Source organism: Bombus flavifrons, chromosome 4 (assembly GCF_040668555.2).
Source record: "Bombus flavifrons isolate JBK064 chromosome 4, iyBomFlav1_principal, whole genome shotgun sequence".
Taxonomy (NCBI): domain Eukaryota; kingdom Metazoa; phylum Arthropoda; class Insecta; order Hymenoptera; family Apidae; genus Bombus; species Bombus flavifrons.
Window position 1 is genome coordinate 18,417,465 of NC_138445.1, and position 20,103 is coordinate 18,437,567.

Sequence of the window (20,103 nt, forward strand, 5' to 3'; positions counted from 1 at the left end):
AAAATGTTACACAACGAGATAACAGACTTACTGGAATGAGAGCTTCTCCGTTATAGAGAAATTCCAATAAATGAGTCAGCTGGGTTTTTCGGACCCCGGATAAGTGAACCACATGGTCCAATGCAGGGTTGCGAAGGAGACTAGCCAAAAGGGGACTAGCTGCAGCCAAAACTACTCGATGGGCCTTGACGACGGATCCATCGTCGCAAGCTAACGTCACGTCCACGTGACGGTCCCCGGTGTACCAGGCTCCAACCTCCGCGGCCAAGGTCGCTGGATGCTTCCCATAATGGAGCGTCAGGAGACCGTCAGTATACATCGTCTGTAAAAAGTTCGTCAATTGTTATTTACGTTACTCGTTGCTTTATTGCATTATCGTATTCGCACATGTAATTGCGTGACGCGTTCAATTATCTCCAAGCAAGTTTTAAAGAATTTTACAAAAAGACGCTTCGAAGAAATCGCAGTTCATATTTAGTGAAAATATCGTCTGTTGCCGAACCTGATCAGTTCTATTTATTACAAAATAAATAACGAGGCTTTCGATGGATCAACAAATTTAACGATACGCTTGCCTTGTAAGGAAAATTAATAGAAATTAAGATACTTTAAGCGGTCTTGCTGCATAAAGATTTATGAATCGTTAGACAAGTTACAAGTTGTAAAATACTTATACGTTGAATAAAATATTTTATACGTTAATTTTACGTTTACAACAGGATAATACGATGATTTGTAATTGGCAGAATTTCATTTATTTTGCTAGGAAACTTGTAACTTCGATTCGTAATTTATAAAATTTCACTGATAACGTTGACCCAGTTGTTGCAAGAGGGTGCAGACTATCTCGTTATATTATTTATTTCTATCGAAACTTTGGCATAAACCTTCCGTACAAGTCATATAAAATTCAACCATATACGAGAGAAGTTGTAATATTAAAGAAATTATACCACTGCTTATCGTTCGCTTATATTTGATCAATTCTAATCGATCGTCGTTTAAAAGTAGCGAAATTGGAAACTGTTTAAGAAGTTTTCGATTTTACGTTTATAGGATCAGTTACGTATCGTTGGAACATCCTGTATCATGCGATGCATACAACGATTTACGCAAAATCTAAGCACTATGACGCTCGTTATCACGGCACCGCGACGATAGTGGCGAAGAAAATTCTTTCGTAACAACGAAATAAGCGAAATATGTGTGACGTCCTTAACCCAATAAAGCGCTGTCGTCGCTTCGCGTCATGCAAAGACAGCTTCGTTACACTAATTTCATCTTTCCGTGCCCCGCCTCTGTTGGAAACGGCGGAAGGCGGTGACGTGTCCCAAGATTATGTTTCTCACGTTTCTCTGACATTCGCTCAGCTTTCTGCTAAGGACTTGAATTGCGTCTAATGATAGCTCATCTATATAATTAAGTTGCAAAGCTATTTATTCGACGAATTCAGTTTCACGTGGATATCTCAAAGAAAACGATTCTGATCTGTCTATCATTAACACGGTACGAAACGGTGGCTTGTGCGCTCAGTTAGAGCTAACGGGCTCAAGGTAATTGCTGAATTACTTTGAATTCATTTATTGGTCGGAAAAATGAAACGATAAAATATTATCTTTCTGGGAAGAGAAGAGAACTGTGTGTGCGTAATCAAACTGACGTAATTGTTCGCGAGTAACAGTGCATCGATAAACATAATAGAATTGCATCTTGGATGCAATAGCGTAATTAGGCAGTTGCGGTCCCGCTGATTAATGATCTGCCGCTTCGAGAGGGGAAATTCTGTAGATCTCCGCGTTCTTCGAGAAACTTCCTATTAAAAGAGTACTGGCGAATACCGGCGATGTAGCTCGCAACGAAATGTTACCGTGACTCATGTAACTGCACTGCAATTTAATTCGCGATTAGAAAATAACGCAGCAGAATATGGTTACCCGGAAAATAAATTGTACGTTTATTCGAAACGTCGTAACAAATTGCGCGTACCATCCGATATTATTTATTTATAACGAATCGACGTATGTCATTTTCTAATAGCCTACAAATATGACGCAACGAATTGAACGAACGGTCTACTGCTCTTTTCATTTCGAACGTTCGAATAAATTCGTCGCGCAGGAATCGAGTAATAGTTCGTTCATTCGTTCGTTCATTCGTTCGTTCGTTCGTTCGTTCGTTCGTTCGTTCGTTCGTTCATTCGTTCGTTTCTCAAGGGGAGCCGCGGGAGAGAAAGTTTGATTTCACGTTATATGCTCTCAGCGAGCAGAAGTATAATTAACATTATGAAACCAATGCCGTAAACATCGACGCGTTCCGCAATGTCAAACGTGTCTCAGGCACAATGAGTTTCACGCTTAACATTCGCGAACGCTAGCGAAACTCGTTCTTTCTCTTCTAGAGAGGGTGTTTGATCGAGAAAACCACGATGCTATTTTCTCTTATCAACCTAAGCAGATCGATCTCAAGTATCTCGGAGCTTCGACGCAAGACAGAATGAATTTTTTCACGTTGGTACTCTGTTTCGAATAAAAAAAAAATGTCAGATTTTTAATGGAACAATTGGATTAAGATCAAATTAGTTGCATAAAGAGTGATCAGAAATGAAGATCACGAAACCGTTTTCCTGTTACGCTGACACGATACAGGAGCTTGTCAAGTGGATACTCATCGACGTGACCTTCGATGAGTGATCCGATCAAATTGGAAAGGGAAGGCCTTGGGCAAGAGTCACGAAGAGGGCGTGAATTCCATCGAAGCAAGAGATCGCGAATCACATACGCTGCTTTCTTCGTTTCTTTCTTTCCCTATATATCTCGAGGGTGTGCCATGCCTCGTATCTTGTTCGAATACTTCGCTAACTACGAGCATCCTAAATTCGTTACTTCGACGTAACTGAGTAACATCGCTTAAAAGAATCGTGGCTACGATTCGTACATCGCAATACTATTCGTATCGTGTATACTATACAGCGAGCTTGTAAAATCGATAATTAGACAAATTAATCGCATAACCTAGTGAAACGTCGATTAAAACCGTGCAAAGAAATTTTTAATACAAAGTCAATGTTGTACAGATGTGCGCCGTACAGCACATGGAAATGAAATTTATACAATTTCGCTTTCTGATTTTCCAACTTTTCCAAACAATAACGATCGATTACTGTTTCTCTGCTTAGAAGCGAAATATTGTTAGCCGTTGTCTATTTATTCTGCGGAATTCTAAAATGGAACGCTGCGTACAGCTGCGATCGTAGATACGTACCTACAGCAGAAAAGAATAAAAGGGATATAAGGAGATCGCAAGAAGCCTTTATTCGGATCATCCGTACGATGTCAACTTATTCTTTGCAATATATAGGTTTGTCTGCGTACGAAGGCGAACGGTTATATCGTTTTTAACTTATATTCCGAGAGCTCCAATTTTATGATTCATCGTCGAACTGCCAACGCCGATAGAAACTGATCTTAATACGTTAATTTTATCGACTATCTGTTTTATCGGCGAAATACTTCCACTAGACGATCATCGATCTTCCTCGCGATATCGTTTCTGTCTACTATTACCCCTATCCGATGATTTAACTTACGGCTTTGCTATATCGTGGTATATAAATCTGCTCCAAAAATCGAGTAACAGAGGATAAGAAAAGGATAAAAAAAGAAAAAAAGGAGAACGATCCTTGAACGCCGCGCTGATTCGCGCGTGTATGACTCGATCGCACACGTAATGTCTCGCGAAGCGGTTACTAAGAAAATCGCTGAATAAGGAAATGGTTGCTGATGCGTCTGCGTTGTTGTTGCTGCTGTTAGCAAGCACGACTTGAAGTTCAGGGTCAATCGCTGGCCGACCGGCTGCATTACGTCCACGCTTACGCTTACGTTCGTCTTTCTTCCTCTATTTGGGCCTTGAAGAGTTGCCGGGCGGGGTCTCGTGCCATTCGTGCTAAGTGGGGGCAAGGCCCCGTGCCACTAGATGCAGAAACTCTGGCCCAGTTGTCGGTTGGTGGGGATTGCGCGATCCAACTGTTTGCCAGTTTTACCAGTCAGGATGCCTGCCGCTCTTTGTAGGTGCTGCTCTCTTTCCCCGACAGTCCGTGGCCAACTGGTAATCCGCCGCGTTTCGATTCATCTCGTCGTGTCGGTAAACCAACATCGGCTCCTACTTTGTCGCGCGCTGATAAATAGAAGAACCTCGGCGCTACGCTTTTGGCGGTGGATCCGAATGCTCGTGATTGCGAAATTAGAGCACGTTTCTGATAACCGATTCGTTTCCAAGAATCGGCTTTTTCTTTTCAGATATATTCAACACCAAACTTTGCTTACAAGTTTCCCCGTCCATAGACGTGCCACGCTCTTATTGAGAAAGTACGAACCGTGAAGTTCGCGACGTTGACAAGAAAAGTGTACTTTATTTATGGCAATATCGGTGCTGTACGGTTTTACACGTTTTCACGCATCACGTGATTCACGTGATCTCGTAAGAAATTAATCCGCGCATCGTAAAAACGACCGTGTCATCCGTTAACCTTTTGATTATCGAATACACCGCGCACGAACGTTTCCCATAGGCGATGCGCGATTTTCTACGATCGTCATTACGACGTAGCATGTATATTCCAGCTATTCTGATTTTATCACGTTCGACATTTCACTACGTAAAATGGTGGAATAGATGAAGCGTATAATTTTTACTCGAGGTATATGAACGGCTCGTACCGATGGGATTTCCTGGTTATACGCATCAGCAGTCACAAGTATTGGGATATCACGACCGATTACATTTATTGCTTTATTTTGTATTTTATATCGTGTATATAAGGTACACGCGACGCGAATGAAACAACAGTTTAGCGATAAAATGACTAGGAAACGCATTCGTAGCGAAAGACATCCGATTTATACCAAATATCAAGGAACGTCCCGATATAGCTGACCGGTCGTGCATAGAGTACGTTTATGCATCCCTAGTCCATGCCGATGACATTCATCGCGCGCGATACGTTAAAGGGTAATTCAGGGGTAAATGCGAACGCGCGAAACTTTCAGCGTTTCGCGTATTATTTCTGTAAACTTGAAATATTCTGCCTCACAGACGGAACTTGCGAAATAGTATCGATACGTCACGTCGTCCAACTTTTGTAGTTACTCGCAAAAACACGCGTCGTCTCGTGTGCAACATCGAGACGGTCCGAAAGACGTTGGCATTTGTGGAAGAAAAAGAGGGGACGATGCAGTGGGAACTGGTGCAACGAGTTCGTGAGGTTGAGCTAAAGATAAGAATGAGAGGAGAAAGTTGCTGGAATTCGTAAATTTCGTTGCGCGAACTCTCCGTGGACGTCGGTTGCTTATCGCCTCGCATACTAATACGGTCGCGCGGCAGCGATGCGCGCGTGTGCACTTACACTTTCGGTTCGTGACTACACCACCACACGTACACACGTACATATTCACACTCACACTATGTCGATGTAACGATGCGCAGTGCCACACACACGCGAGCATTATAATCTTCTATCCGGATGGCGGACGTTACGATCTACCATTGAATCGAACAATGGCGAAACTGGGTTACGCAAATGTCGAGGCTGGAAATTAAAGCGCGAGACAGCGGGGCCAAGAGAGGGAAGCTCGCACCAGCATCGGCCGGTGAAAAAGATTCAGCTCTCGTATGAAAAACCGAGGCCTTGATCGGAGAAAACGCTGGTCGATGCCGAGAATCTTATTTCTCGCGGTTCGATGTGCTTAAAACTTGGTTCGGATTTATGTTGGTCTAGGTCCCGTACAGACAATTATCATTCTACGCGATTGACCGATGCGATTGACTGTTGGAACGCAACTGTTTACACGTAGCACACGGACTTGGTTAGGATATTTATTGTTTTCGACGATAACCGTCGATTATCCTTCTATTCTCGGTGACGATGTATCGTTCAATACAAACACGATCCGAAAGAACGATCCTTTCTCGTCGAACGAGCAAAAGTCTGAAATTAATTCTTTATCTTTAGTATTGAGAAATTAATTCCTTCAACGGTACGATATCGTTCGCGAGATTTTCTGTATTCGACAACGACTTTTTTTACCGTTTGCATGTTTCATTAAAAATTGTCCGATAGCAACGCTATGCGAGGTAAAGATTTTAGATATAAATGCGAAGAAGCTATCAAACGATATCCATGTATGAAATACTGTTTACACGTATGACGCTGTCAAATATAAACCGATAGTATAAAAAGGGTAAATATTATCGTTGAGTTTATGACGGGCGGCTGCTGCATCCATGCCGGCTTATTTTTGACAACGGTAAGGAATTGCGTGACAACGATGTCCCGATAACGATGTACGTTGGTCAAAATGACCTGCCGTTATCGGTTCGCGTTTCGCTTTCGTATCGACGATTAAATAACAAAAAGAAAAAGCGATGCGTCCACGTAGATGAAAAATATTTCCCTCAAACGCGAAACGTTACGTTGTTGGCAGGCCGAATCACCGAAATAAGTTGTCCAATTTTCACGCTTTAACAGCGTAAATCGCGGAATCCGTTGAACGGAATTGCTTGTCATTACAGTGACGTACGAATCTGAAAAATAATGGAGCTGTTTGTTATTTATCGCAGAGAGAACAGATCGTGACGATTCGGATTAAGGCGAGGCTGCTGAAACCGCGCGAACCAGCCAGCGCGGATTGAGCAATGCGCGGAGAACTCGTTACGAGACCTGTAATGGGGTCCAGGCGTTTCCGCTCCATTTTTTGTGGGCCCAATTACGTTTCGCCAGCCTCAATAGGCCGTGTTTCGCGGTCTCATCGGGCCTCTCTCATGTACATGCATCTTATACGTACGCACACAAGCATCGAAAAGCATTCGTTTGGAACACCATAGAAGTTTGCGGGGAGGCTGTACGATCCAGCGTTACCACAAAATATCACGAACAAGAGAAGAAATTGCATCGAACACGTCACGGCCGTTGATGGCTTTTCTGACAAGAACACGATATCCGTTTAATGGTGGTTTTATAATCTTCGACCGATGGACAAAAGGAAACACGAGGAATCAGAAGGATAAGCTTTTTCTATAGATTCGGTTGACACTGCGGTTGAAATCCGGTGCGTGTTTCGGTTGAAATTCGCTCCTGCTGAAAATATCTGCAGAGGTTGTAGCGTCGTGGCTCGTTAGTTCCTCATCGAGCAGACAACGTGTTTCACCGTGTTTTAGAAACGAAAATGCGTAATTCTAACCGAGGGCAGGGTTATGACACCCCGTGAAACCTATGACTCACACCTTTCCCCGATTTCGAATCACTATTTTCCAACTGGTCTCTCACGCTCTCCCTCTTGCGCATCGCTCCGTCGACTGTGACGTACTCTCTCCGTTATTTCTTCTCTCTTCTTCCTTTTCGTTTACTCCGTCTCCCTTGCTCGCTCGCTATTCAACCGGTCTGACGAAAATCGCTCGACTACGTCTGGATATTGCAAAAAAAAAAGCTAATAACGCGAGAAACGAACGAGAAACGAAGAAAGATCGCCGCTACGAAGAGAAAATCCAACGGTCGAACTGAAAACGAGAAAGGAAAATCTGTTCGATCGAACGGAGAGTGCGATACGTAGAAATTCTTCGGATAGATTATTCTGCTTGAAATGTTGGTAGTCAGCCGTCCGGACTGCGCGTGTATGTTTCGAAATACTTTCACGCTCGGGGAAAACAATGATGCGGAGACACGTTTCTGGATCGCAAGTTCGATAAGTGCGTTGCGCCACGAAACTGGTTATTATCCTATCCACTTGTCCGTGGAGGCTATTAAAAGGTAGAATCGGCCCGACATCGGTAAACGCAATGACGGATCACTGGCGGATACGGAGCAGGCGCGTGTCAAAAATAACAACGAACAGGATAGCGACGGAGGATTCGTTCCGACGCGACGCGACCCGACCCGACGCGACGCGACACGACCCGACGCCACGCGACCCGACGCCACGCGACCCGACGCCACGCGACCCGACGTCACGTAGGGGAACGACAGAATTCCCTCGGCCGATCGGCGGTCGTCGAGTCACCGGATACATTTCGTTCAAGGCCAGAAAGTAAAAAGCCTTTTCAGCTGCACTTACGTACCAACCTAGCCGACTCTAACTGGTACGTGGTCGCACACACTCTTCCCAGGTATACGCTCGTACGTGACACACGTTCGATGGCCTTGTATGTGTACGCGGCAAGCCATCTCTCTCTCTCTCTCTCTCTCTCTCTCTCTCTCTCGTCTCTTCTCTCTCTCCTCTCTCGCCGCTCTCTCCTCGTCGCTCTTTCTGTCTCTCGTTCCACGAAGCGAGTCCGCGAAGCGGCTAGTTACATGATCCATTCATTATATAAGAACAATCGCCTCCTCTAATAGACGCTCCATCATTGTAGATCTGAAGGGCATGTTTGTTACGCGCACGCGTCGTGCACTTCTTCGCTCTATGGGGCAATCGAGTGCACCCGCGATTTCTACGGCCAGCCTCGCTAAAATTGAGAATATTCGTACCGCGATCGCGGACGAAGGTCGACAGGTTTCGAACCGCGTCTCAGGATTTTACGTCTAAGCGACGTGTTTCCTCGTCGATAGAAACGCATATACATCGCGATAACAACACTCACGGCGTTGATGTAGCAAATGGAAAATGATTGTTTCGTCGGAAAAAAGTAATTAGCATTTAAAGAACATCGGGCAAGAATGTGTCAAGTAATAGAAGCTGCAGCTGCAATAGAACATACGGTTTTTTCCTGCGAAACAAATTAATTCGCTTACCGTTTTTGTGTAAGAGTCAAGGTGCATGGCAGAAGTCATAGAAACTTCGGACTTTCGATCGTTTTTCTCGAACAGCAGCCGATATGTCTTTTACGGAATTCGCGCGATAAACACGATGTCAGTTGTAATATTGAGCGTCGGTCACTTTTTAGCAGTTGCATAACCAGAAGGACGTCCGAGCGCGGAGCATCGTTGCCGCAGGATCACGTGGAAACGCGGAAACACATCGAAGAAGCAACCTCGTGAGATTTCTGAAAAAATCTACGAGAAGGAAAAAAAGGTTGCTGCGTAGACTTTGGCAACGTTGCTCTCTCGATCCTCGACGCTCGTCCTTTCTCCCCTTACATCGACGAGAGAACACGCGCGTACATACATGCATGCGTGCACGCCACATACGTATCTCGCCGCAGTCGCTGCAAACAAGTAAACAGAATCGTGTGTATCTGCCTTTATGCCCCGCAACACGCACGTCTCCGCGTTGCGTTCTCTTACGTAATAAACGATCGTTTCTCTCAAACGCACCGCGTCTCGTCTTCTCTTCTGGTACACGAACCAAAAGGCATTTCTGCCCCCGGCCAAATCGCTACCGTCGACGTCCGCCTAACCTTTCGAGAGCAAGGGCCGTCAACGAGTGACAAACGTCTCCAAAATCGTTCCTTGTTGTTTGTAGAAACGCGCGGAGTTACGCTTCCTGGGAAACGATTTTCAAATTCAAACGCCATCGAGCCGATGCAGATTCGTAAACAGCGACCGTAGCAACGAATCGAATCTCTCGAGTTACTCGATTCTCGTTCTTTCGTAGCTTGTTACGCTAAATGGAAATATGGTTGCATCGTAATATGATATGAGACGGCGAGCGCGTCGCAACAGGAAACGAGTTTTTCAGAAATTTTCCTACGAGTTCCGCTATATATAAACGTGGAAAGCTGGGAAACGGAAGCAACGTCGGCGCGACGTCGGCGCAACGTCGGCGCAACGTCACGCATACGAGAAGAGCGCTCGGCGAAGAAGTTGAGGAAAAGAGTGTGCCGATCGCGGCGTCGAGATTTCGATCCGTTCAATGTCAAAGCCTGGCATCATCATCCAGTGCACCTTTTACTGCGCATCGGCAGATGCAGCAGCGTGTAGCGTAGTGGTTCGTCAAAGCCTCTGCTCGCGAGTTAGTCATCGACTGGCGGAGATCCGATCGTGCATACAGCCGCGATTGAGGACTATTAAACGGATGACCTTTCACTACCTAGAAGATCTACATACACCTACGTACGGGAGCATACGCGGCCGCGAGGTACCCGCGTGCATTCGTGTTACGCAATCACGATCGTTCTTCTCTCCCTCTTCCTCTCTTTTCCGCTAATTCTCTCCGCCTCTCCCTCGCCCTCTCCATCGCCAGTTAGACACGCACGCTGCTCCAGCGTTTCGGATCCGAAGGGCAAGTCTACCGACGATTCGCCGTTTTAATCCATTTACGCTTCTTTCGGGCAGAATTAGACACGCCGAAGACGCGAGCGTATTTCCGTTATTCCACGCTGTTCCGAGTTTTAATTCGTCGTATAATCTCCGCTTCACCCTGCCACGGCCATCGAATGTGAAAATATTTCACAAACTATCGTAAGAGTGTCTGCAACGAACGAGCTCTTCGACACTTTCCCAATGTTAAAAGCGATAACGCCACATTCGCTTCTTTTAGAAGGATAGATAAAAATTAAGCAAAGATTTCGGTAAAATAAATTTCTCGCTTTTCAAAACATAACCTTTCGATCAATCGCAGACAGTTTTTCCGAGATTTACCAAGCGGCATAGAAAGTTACGTACGAATATATCGGAGGAAAATTTATAAATCTACAAAATTTACGAAATAACGTTCGAATCTGCGTTCTAATATCGACGAAATGTAGAAATAGTTTCCGAACGAATGTCGTTCTACCAAGGAACACGATGTCATGGAATTTACAGCTTCTGTCGTTTGCAAAGGAAGAACGAACTACGAACGAAAGTAGACAAGTTCGAGAGTGGAGTGTTCGAATTAACTCTAGACGGTATTTTGAGCAATAATACTGTATCAATTGGCAATATACAAAATGAGTAGCAACGATCGATGATAACGTCGCAATTACGCCTCATTGTTACACTGTACACCGACGGTATTGGCTGGAATGGAATTTTACAAGAACGGATCGGAATGCACCGATATGCGCGTTATTTTTCTGCAGCCAGCCATTCGCTAGGAACCGCTTTTATTTGGTTGCACTTACACTCGCTACCTTGTAATCGCCTTGCAGGCATATTTTAATAAAGCCAAGATCGCTGCTTTTGGCTCGGCCTTGCTGCCGCGTATAAATGAGTCAGGCGGAAACGAGAAACGTCAAGTGATGACCAACGTTTTGCGAGAAGTAGACCCCTGTGCTCTCTATGCAATTTCATATTTGTTTCGAGATGAGCGAGCTTCCTCGGAATAAATCGGCCAATCACAACGATCTAAATACCGTCGATCCGTTACATCGAAACGCTACTTCCGCAATTTTTATGCGTTCGATTTAAATTCGTTTCGTATTATTCTAAGAGGCGAAAGTGCAACCACATGTTAGTACTTGGTATTACGTAATTCTATTTTCATAAATTTACTTCAATTCTGTTTACCGTGGTTCAAGTTTACCGCGTCTGCGATAGATTCGACGTGTTTTCGCCGTTTGAAGGAATTTTTATAAAAGTACGATACATCGATAAAATGATTCCATGCGTAAAACTTTCCGAAGCTCTTTAAACTCGGCGAGACTTTCATCGGTATAGTTAGCTCTAGCCGATACAATTGCAACACAGCGTAGCCTTGAATAATTATTCTCGACGCCTTGTTACGATTGCGAATCGGAAATCGACGCACCAAGCCCCATCGTTGTTATCGTTCAACGAGAAAAATTGCTAGAGAGGTCGACGATTAACGCGATCGAGAGAAGCGAACGAAATTCAAAGCGGATAGGTGATCCAAAGCATCGGTCGATTATTCGTTTGTTTATTCACGCTTGGTCAGTCGTGACGGCACTGTAGCCGCAGTTAACGATGACTTCCGACACGTTACGTCGACTTTTCAAAATGTTACGCAATCGCGCGCGTTGCGGCTGATCGTCGTGCTACCTGCGAATCCTATTATAGGCGCCACTGTTGCATCCATTTGCCTTCGTGCTGTTTGAAAATTCTATGCAAATTTCATTCTCCGTCAACCTCTATCCGCATACATTGGTTTAAAGGAAAACATTCGCTTCCGTGAACCAGCCTTGTCTCTCTCCTTATCGAAATTTCGTTTCTCATCCTTTTACTATCTACGTCGAACTTTGATGTCACTCGGTCGTATCGAATCGCGCGCTATCTCTCCTACGCAAGTAGCAGTTACCGTTAATCTATTCCATTCCGCGGGCATTCTAACTACGTCATTGGGGAATTTCGGCTTCAAAAGCGAGACGCATCGCCGGCATATCGGACAAAACGGTGCGTCGATCGCTTTGCTTCAGTTTCCACCGAGCCGAAAGAAATCGACCGATCCCCCTTTCCCTCGAAATTCTAGCATAGTAAAGAACTATCCGCTGGAACAACACGATCTAGCGTCCACTAGAGCGGCATGTGCCGTGCTACACGATACTTTTATGCGCGTCCACACCGCCGTCGACTGGACACTTACGTAATCGCAATGATCTCACACTGTGGGTGGGGACTTGTCGCTAACGCGTGTGCCTTTGAGGCCGTATTGGTCTGCCACCTGAGCGTGTGTGCGCGCACACGCGTCCCGTCCCTGTACAGCAGAAGCGTACACCGTGTCCGAAAAGTCTGCACCGTGTGGAAAGCCGTTTGCATTGTTTGCCCGAGAGAAGAGCGATAGAAGAGCGATAGAAGAGCGATAGAAGAGCGAGAGATGGCCGGCTTTCCAGCCCCGAAAACATACTCTTGAAAACGGAAGATAGGTCGCGTCGATACCGCGTTTATCTTCTCTAGTCGGAGTCGAGTAAGTCTCGTTGTAGTCCGATATCGCGCAACCAGTAGCATTGTTCGGCCGATGCGAACGCGGCGAGATTATTTTCGAAACGCAACGCGGGGCTATTTCAATTTTTCCGAACGTTCTATCTGGGTCGCCGCGTTGGTTCGATGGAAATCGACCCCGTGCTTTTATCGCTTACGATTATCTAATCCGACACCTCGACACCTTGCAATTACCTTTGCCGCGTTCTGCCCCTGTTCCATCCGACAACTGGTTCCGCAGGAAAACGCCACTAGTTTAACGAAGCGATTATTCCTTCGTAACTTTTTCTTCATTCTCTCCCGATTCTCTCTCTCTCCATCCTCTCTCGATTCTCTCTCGATTCTCTCTCGATTCTCTCTCGATTCTCTCTCGATTCTCTCTCGACCGTTTCGAATCGAACGGCCACCGGACACGGCGAAGACAACCAGGAAACGTTAAACGCCACGCAACAGGACGAAACTGGGCGAAATTCGGTATGTATGTAGGTCGGTCGTTCCGCGACGCGACGTAACAAGCTCCGGGGATGATTAGCGTGTCACAAGAGGGAGACGACGATTGCGAGATCGTTTGAGAGTAACAATGGCGAAGGAGAAATTACGCTGTCAGTTGAGCGTACAGGAGCAGCGAGAGGCACGTAAGCGGGCATGTAAGTAAGAAAGTTTGTCTCTGAACACGCCGGTCGCGGATGTACGGGTGAAAATAGGCGAGCGAGTCGGGAAGGAACACCGTGGACGATAAACCGACCAACGAATTATTTTTCTTTTAAAAACCGTTTCCGTTTACGCGTGTAGACGCTGTTCCAAACGCGGAGAAAGTACGCACGTAGTGATTAAAAGTAGTTTCGTAACTTTCGTTGTAAGGTCGAAGCGATCGATGAACGTCGATGGACGATCATGGCGAATTAATTTGGAAGCACGCGATGTCTTCGATCCTCGAGCGTATATCATTTTTACCGAAGCACGAGGTTAATTAAGTACGCGCAATCGAGGAGCGAAAAGATTGGACATCGATCGTGACTAATAGCAACGACAGACGTTTACACCTTGTATAGAACAAAATCACAACAATCGAGACAGTCATGGCCTTTAATGAGGCGTGCTATACCTTTCGACACAACGGCCAAACGGCAATCGAAGTACCGATTGCAACAACAACTTATTATTGCAAAACAAAAATGCGGTTGTGCTAAAAGGCAGAAAAGTTCTCCGGTAACGGCGGGCGTGAAACGTTCAAACGCCGTATCCGATAATTCTTATCGTTGTTTCGATTTGCAACACAAGTCGAAAAATAGTGTAACGCTCGAGCGTACACGTACGGTATTGGGCGATGTTGCGAGCGATGCGGCCTTTCTTACCATTAACTTTCAAACGATTGGACTCGATGACGCGAAAGAGATTTTAGAGAAAATGTATCAAAGTTTTGAAAGAAATTATTCTTTGCCCAACATACGTACCGAAGAGATGATCGTTATTCATCGCGTAGCAAATTTCCTCGAAACTGTAGCCAGAATCGATTCGAGTAGATATCGAGAATAATATTTCCCCGGTGTTACGTATAGCATTTATCGATAATTTATTTTACTAGGCACGTTCCTATATTTGTCCAGCCGGCAATAACAGGTTCTAACAGTGCATTCGACAATGGTTACGTGTCTCGTATTACCGTTAACGTTTTCGGAAACTCTTTCTCTCCTGAAAATTAGGACACTTTCACTGTCGTACGAAACACTCGGCACCTCGACCAACCATATTTCATCCAGGTTGTAAAGAAAGCCAACGACGTTCGTCCCTGGGTCACTACTTAAAATTTCACTGCTCTTCGCTTAGCATATCTTTGTTACGGCATACGTTACGCACGGTTCAATGTTCACTCTACGTCCATTTCGTTTTCCCCTTTAAATACACGAATCCGTGATGTTACTTACGATCTTACGCGTTTCCCTTCGTCTCTTAACCATAACTTAACTGTATACAACGATCTGATATTTCGAATCTTTATTCAGATAAGGCGGCAACAAACGACGAGCAACGATACGCTTTCTCTCGATCGAACGCAAGTTTACGTTCAAATCTGACAATTGTTAAAACAATACGATTTCGAGAAGCAACGTTCGTCCGAGCATTAATTTAATCTTCGCCGATTCAAGGCCACCTCGAGCAGCGAAACGATTCTTTCGTTACACACGGCACACATTTTCTTTCCTTCTTTCATTTTTCTATAGTAGACGTAGAGAGCAAGTAGGTAGCAAAAGAGCAAGTTGAACGAGTAAGCGAGCGAGAAACAGGCAAGTCCTGAAGGGGCCTCGAGCATACGCGATAGATGAAAGTGAAAGGGAAGGTAGAAAGGGTTGGCGGACGTATATACTCGTGGCCGCTGTTACTCGCCATATACTCGGCCGCGGGGGCCCACAGCGCAAGATTTACAATCGCCACGAGCCAGAACGGGCCAGAAACCAAGGAAAATACCACGAGGCAGTCGCGAGTACCTGCGTGAACGAGCAAATCACCGCGCCAACCATGATAACATACGTCTGTCCTAAATTACAAGAGCAATTTCCATGGTTGGAGAAAAATCTTACATCGACTCGCAATTTTCCTTTCTTTCTTTCTTTCTCTCTTACTCTCTTTCTTCCTCGTTTTTCTTCGTTTTATTTAAACGGGCATACACGTACATCTCTATTAATAGACAAATGCTCTATTTTCGAACGAGAGCTATCTCAAGGGAGAGAAAACTCCGTGTTCGCAAGAACTTTATACAGACTATTGGAAAATTGATAACTCGGCCGTTGCAGGTATGTATTTCATTTCGTTCTTTCAACAGCTACGCCGCCGTTCCTCTTGAATGGAAGCGACTTGTTCTGCAAGTAGGCGAATATATGCGTTCGTAATTGACTTTTCAGTCGAGCAGAAAGAGATCGTTATGTTTTCTCGACGATCGAGTGGGTGAAAACGCTCCCTACACGATTCTAACAAACTTTAGGATAACATTCTGTTACACGGCTACGAATCGCGATTGAAATTACGGATAGAAAGCCGTAGGTATCACGATGATCCCATCGACACTGCGGAGAATAACACTTTGTCGTGTAGGCGGCGCAAGAATTCCACTTTAGATCCCATGTTACACTCCATTTTAGCTTTCTCTAAAATTTAAATTACTTTACGATTTATGTAATTCATACCGTCGACTCTCGTCGTGCTATGAAATATTAACATTTCTCGCATAAAGGAAACGCGTAATCCGTGCATTATCCGAACGCTAAAAACGTGAATGGCGTTCCACTGAAAGATAATTCGATGAATATTTCACAAGCAAACGTACGTCGACCAAATTCTCGATTGCCTCTCGAACGTATTCAAGGTTAGCGCATATACTTTCCTGTAGAAATATCTATTAGATCGGACAGTTGCTCTTCCATCGAATATCTTCTTGCATTTGCATGAAATTTTCATCGGACGTTCGTTACAAGGTACGTAGCCGCATCCGTGGATAGCCGTGGAAGGGACCAGCCGCCATTCAGAAGATCGAGACGCAACGAACAACCGTATTCCGCGCAATCGACAGAAATTTCAACGCGCGATGTAATCGTATCTGCCAATTCGGCGAAACTCGGCTCGAGTGAAAGTGCACGCCGCGAGTGAAACATTTTCGCCTAACGTCTTAAACCGTTAAAATCGCGCGGCCGAGTTTTATCGTGGGACGACGTCCGATTTTTATTTTACTCGGAAACAACAATCGCGTTTTAACTTGGTTTCTCGCCTAGCGATCTTACATAATCACCAGCCTATTGCTGTAAACTCGAAAGAGCGCTAACGAATTTCAAGCAGCTTCGAAGTCCGTACATGTCGTTCCAAGTGCCGATCAACACTAACTATTTATACGTGCAAGCTTGCCTTATAAAAAACTTACTTACAAGTTTTTCTTATATCGTGTCGTTAACGATCGATGATTTTTCCACGATCACCGAGCATCACGATCATCCACGTAAATGTGACATCGTTTCCAATGCTCCCTGGTTACGAGTAAATACTATAACGAGATCACGATCATATACGAATGTTGTGTAAAGATGTATTAATAACAATTGTATCAAAGTATAAATTATCGAGGCAATGTTATTTGTAAACAAGGATTTTCATATACCGTTTCCCAATAATGATAATCGCCAAAGATGAATTTTTTGGGGAAAACGTCAACGGTATCGCCAGCGAAAAGGATCGAATACGCGTCAGATGCTTACAAGTTTTAAGCGAACCTAACGTACGTTAGAAAGCCGTAAGAAACGATCTGACGCCGGTAATGTCCGTGACCAATGGTGCGCCAAGGGCCGATTATCAAGATGCAAAAGCAGAAACGATGACCGAAGAACGAGACTAAGAACTTGCTCTCTCTCTCTCTCTCTTTCTCTGTCGCGCACGCAGTGCGAATCGCACGCGCGGATTCCCACGGTACGAGATAAGACCTGCAGAGATAAAGAGAAACACGAGGGGGAGAGAAAAAGGGAGAAAAGAAGAGAGAGGAAGGGAGGGAGAGCGGGGTAGGGAGAGATGCGAAAAGGAAACCGAGTAAAAAGAGGAGGAGAAAAGGAAAGAGAAAGAATAGCGGTGAGAGGACAGGGGAGAGGAGGGGGGAGGGAGAGAGAGAAAACGGCGAGGACGATGTGGGAAAAGAGGAAGCTAATCAGAAGCGGAAGTACGCTCTGGCGAGGCCCGAGGCCTTGAGAAGCATAGTCAGCCGCGCAGCTTTTAGCTCTCTTAATTGCAACTTCATTTAACGTGCCCTACACATCGAAACGTTCGACCAATCCGAGGCCTCTACGCCGCGAGACCGCGTCTTAATAACCGTCTTATCGTCGGCGAAGAAACGTCTGAGAAGGAAGCAACCGCAGGCGGACCGTGGAAGGTGAAAATGGTCGAGAGACACGCCGGCAGCCTACGTAGAAAATTCAACATTCTTTTATACAAATGCTCGTCGATCGCGTACCGACGTTCCTCTTCGTTGATCCATCTTTTCGTCGTTCGACGAGTCGAACAAGTGGACGCATAGCGAGATCTACTAGACGTTGTCAAAGGATAAATTTAAATTCGCGATTGCGACGTATTTTCCATGCGGGCGAGATTCGCGTGCCCGCGAATATTATTATAACGTTGTAGGTACTAAATCGTAACAGGCCGATCTACGATGTGTTTTTTATACATCCATATTATGCCGGATGTTATTGCCACGCTACGAGTATCTGCTTAACGCTTAACAGAAAAAAATGCAATCGTGTTAAATATACTATACTCGTACTGTGCCTGCGCGTGATTATAGTTATCTCGCGGCACCTATATTAGTTACAATCGGTCCGCGATAATCGAGTTTTGCTATCAACTGCCAACATTTCTATAGAGCGATAATGCTACGCGTTGCAGTTTCGTTCCGATTTAATCCCATCTATGACCATGAAATTAATTTCCAATATCACAGGAGAAATCAAACGTTCGTAACAGATAGGAAAATAGAAATAGAACGCGGTCGACGGTTTAAAGAATAGCGAAATAGAAAATGCACGTGTTACCTGCCGATCGCAATTAAGCGAAGAAAACGTACACTTATCTTACGTAACGTCAATTGGACGTGATTCACGATGGATTTAGTCAGTTGTGTATCGATTATCGAGAAGTGATCGATATCAAATAGAACGTAAGAGGCACGCGACATTGTTTTCGAATATCGGATATCGAATATCGTGGCCCATCCAACTCTTGATACTCATTTACCAGCTTCTCGTTAATTAATCGTTTTTACGGCAGCCGATTACGAATCAATGGTCTACTGATCAATGACCATGTAACGTAGATAAAAGCGATCGGGATTCGCGCTGAAACGTTACTATTTACTCTGCCGTTGAAAACAGGTGCTTGAAAATTGCGCGACAGATATTCAAGCTTTTTGTTTAATAGATATTACTATTTGTTTGATAATAAATCGTCTGTACGGTAGATTGTTCGTAAATACACCTGTTACAAGTCAAGTTACTCGAACACGCGGTTATCTCGGTACGAATGAAAATATTTTCTTTTCGATGTGCCGATCAAATTTATCTTAATGGAACCGAACTCGCCTTTCACTAGCCTTACTAATCATCCAGCGAACACTACCGTATATGGCATCGTAAAGTATTTTGTAGTTTGCGTAAAGAAATATTTATTTCTGCGTACGCTTCAAATATCACGAGTGACGCAATCGCATAAATAATTTGTTTAGAAAATGTAATGTGAAAGTAAGGGGCCTATGTTCTGCTTCATTCGCCGAAGCGTTCTACGTGAGATAATTCGAAAGAGCGTTACCTCCAGAGAGAATTCTAGGGACGAAGTACTCGTTTCTACGGCGACAAAATTTTCTTCTATGAGAGTCGCCAAAAAGAATGCACGCTGATCGCATCGATAAAAGAATAGATGAACGTTAACTCGGAATTTCGACTGGTTCACCTTTCAAACTTGACCGTAATTTCTGTTTGCATCGGAATATTTGCGTCGATGCAAGTTCTATATGCACTGACTATGCGAGAGCGCAACATAAATATATCCGGCAGATAATGACCACATGAATACGAAATGGCGAACGTAAAGACGCCTTTCGACGAGCCCGACCTTGACTCGAGATCGCTTTTTCTTTACGATCCGTCATCGCGAGCCATTGATGACCACATAGAACTCGCGAGTCCCTCCTCCATCTTTTTTTCTTAAAAACAGTTGCGCAACCAACGTTCATGCACGACCATGGAACACCTGAACTTGAATTGCACGTTCAGGAGAGAAGTTTTTACGTCGTTATGCGAACGAGTGGACGAGTCTATTCGAAAGTTTTCTGAAGATTACCAAGATATTAACGAAGGACAACAATGACCAATAAACAGCAAGGACAACGAGGACAACGACGGCCACGGTGAAATTGTTATTTCTTTCATACGCCGAATACTTGACTCGTTCAAGGGACCATATCATACTTATTTTAACGTTTATAACGTTCGCGCTGCTATTCTTATTGAGACGAATACACGCGAATCGATCAGGTTCGGATTTAGTACTACAGGCTCTTCGACAGAAATAGGAATTACTTTCGCGAAGTCAATATAGTCGTGCAATTTGTTCTACAACTGGTTCGATCATATTTTCTCATTGTCAGTGCGGTTCGTTGCAATCTATCTACCTGTCTCTGAGTACGTTAGATCGTTTTTGCTTCCAATTACGTCGCCACTTTAATTTACACAGTCTCTTATATCCAATCGTATGGAATGTTGGTTCACTGCTCCGGTAATTTCCTCATTATCGTT

The 20,103-nt window shown here is 44.6% G+C and overlaps 1 protein-coding gene and 1 long non-coding RNA gene across 2 annotated transcripts in view; one reads left to right on the forward strand and one right to left on the reverse strand.

Moving 5' to 3' along the window:
- The window catches only part of ken (zinc finger and BTB domain-containing ken and barbie protein), a 31,517-nt gene that overhangs the window by 6,693 nt on the left and 4,721 nt on the right, over positions 1–20,103 (reverse strand). The window contains exon 2 of the mRNA XM_069111905.1: positions 32–322. Within this exon, the coding sequence (XP_068968006.1) occupies positions 32–319 (288 nt within the window). The 5' untranslated portion in view covers positions 320–322. The remainder of the gene's footprint in view (positions 1–31; positions 323–20,103) is intronic.
- Positions 12,783–20,103, forward strand: part of LOC138179278 (uncharacterized) — a 94,158-nt gene continuing 86,837 nt past the window's right edge. Inside the window, exon 1 of the long non-coding RNA XR_011172992.1 lies at positions 12,783–13,431. This is a non-coding gene — a long non-coding RNA (uncharacterized LOC138179278). The remainder of the gene's footprint in view (positions 13,432–20,103) is intronic.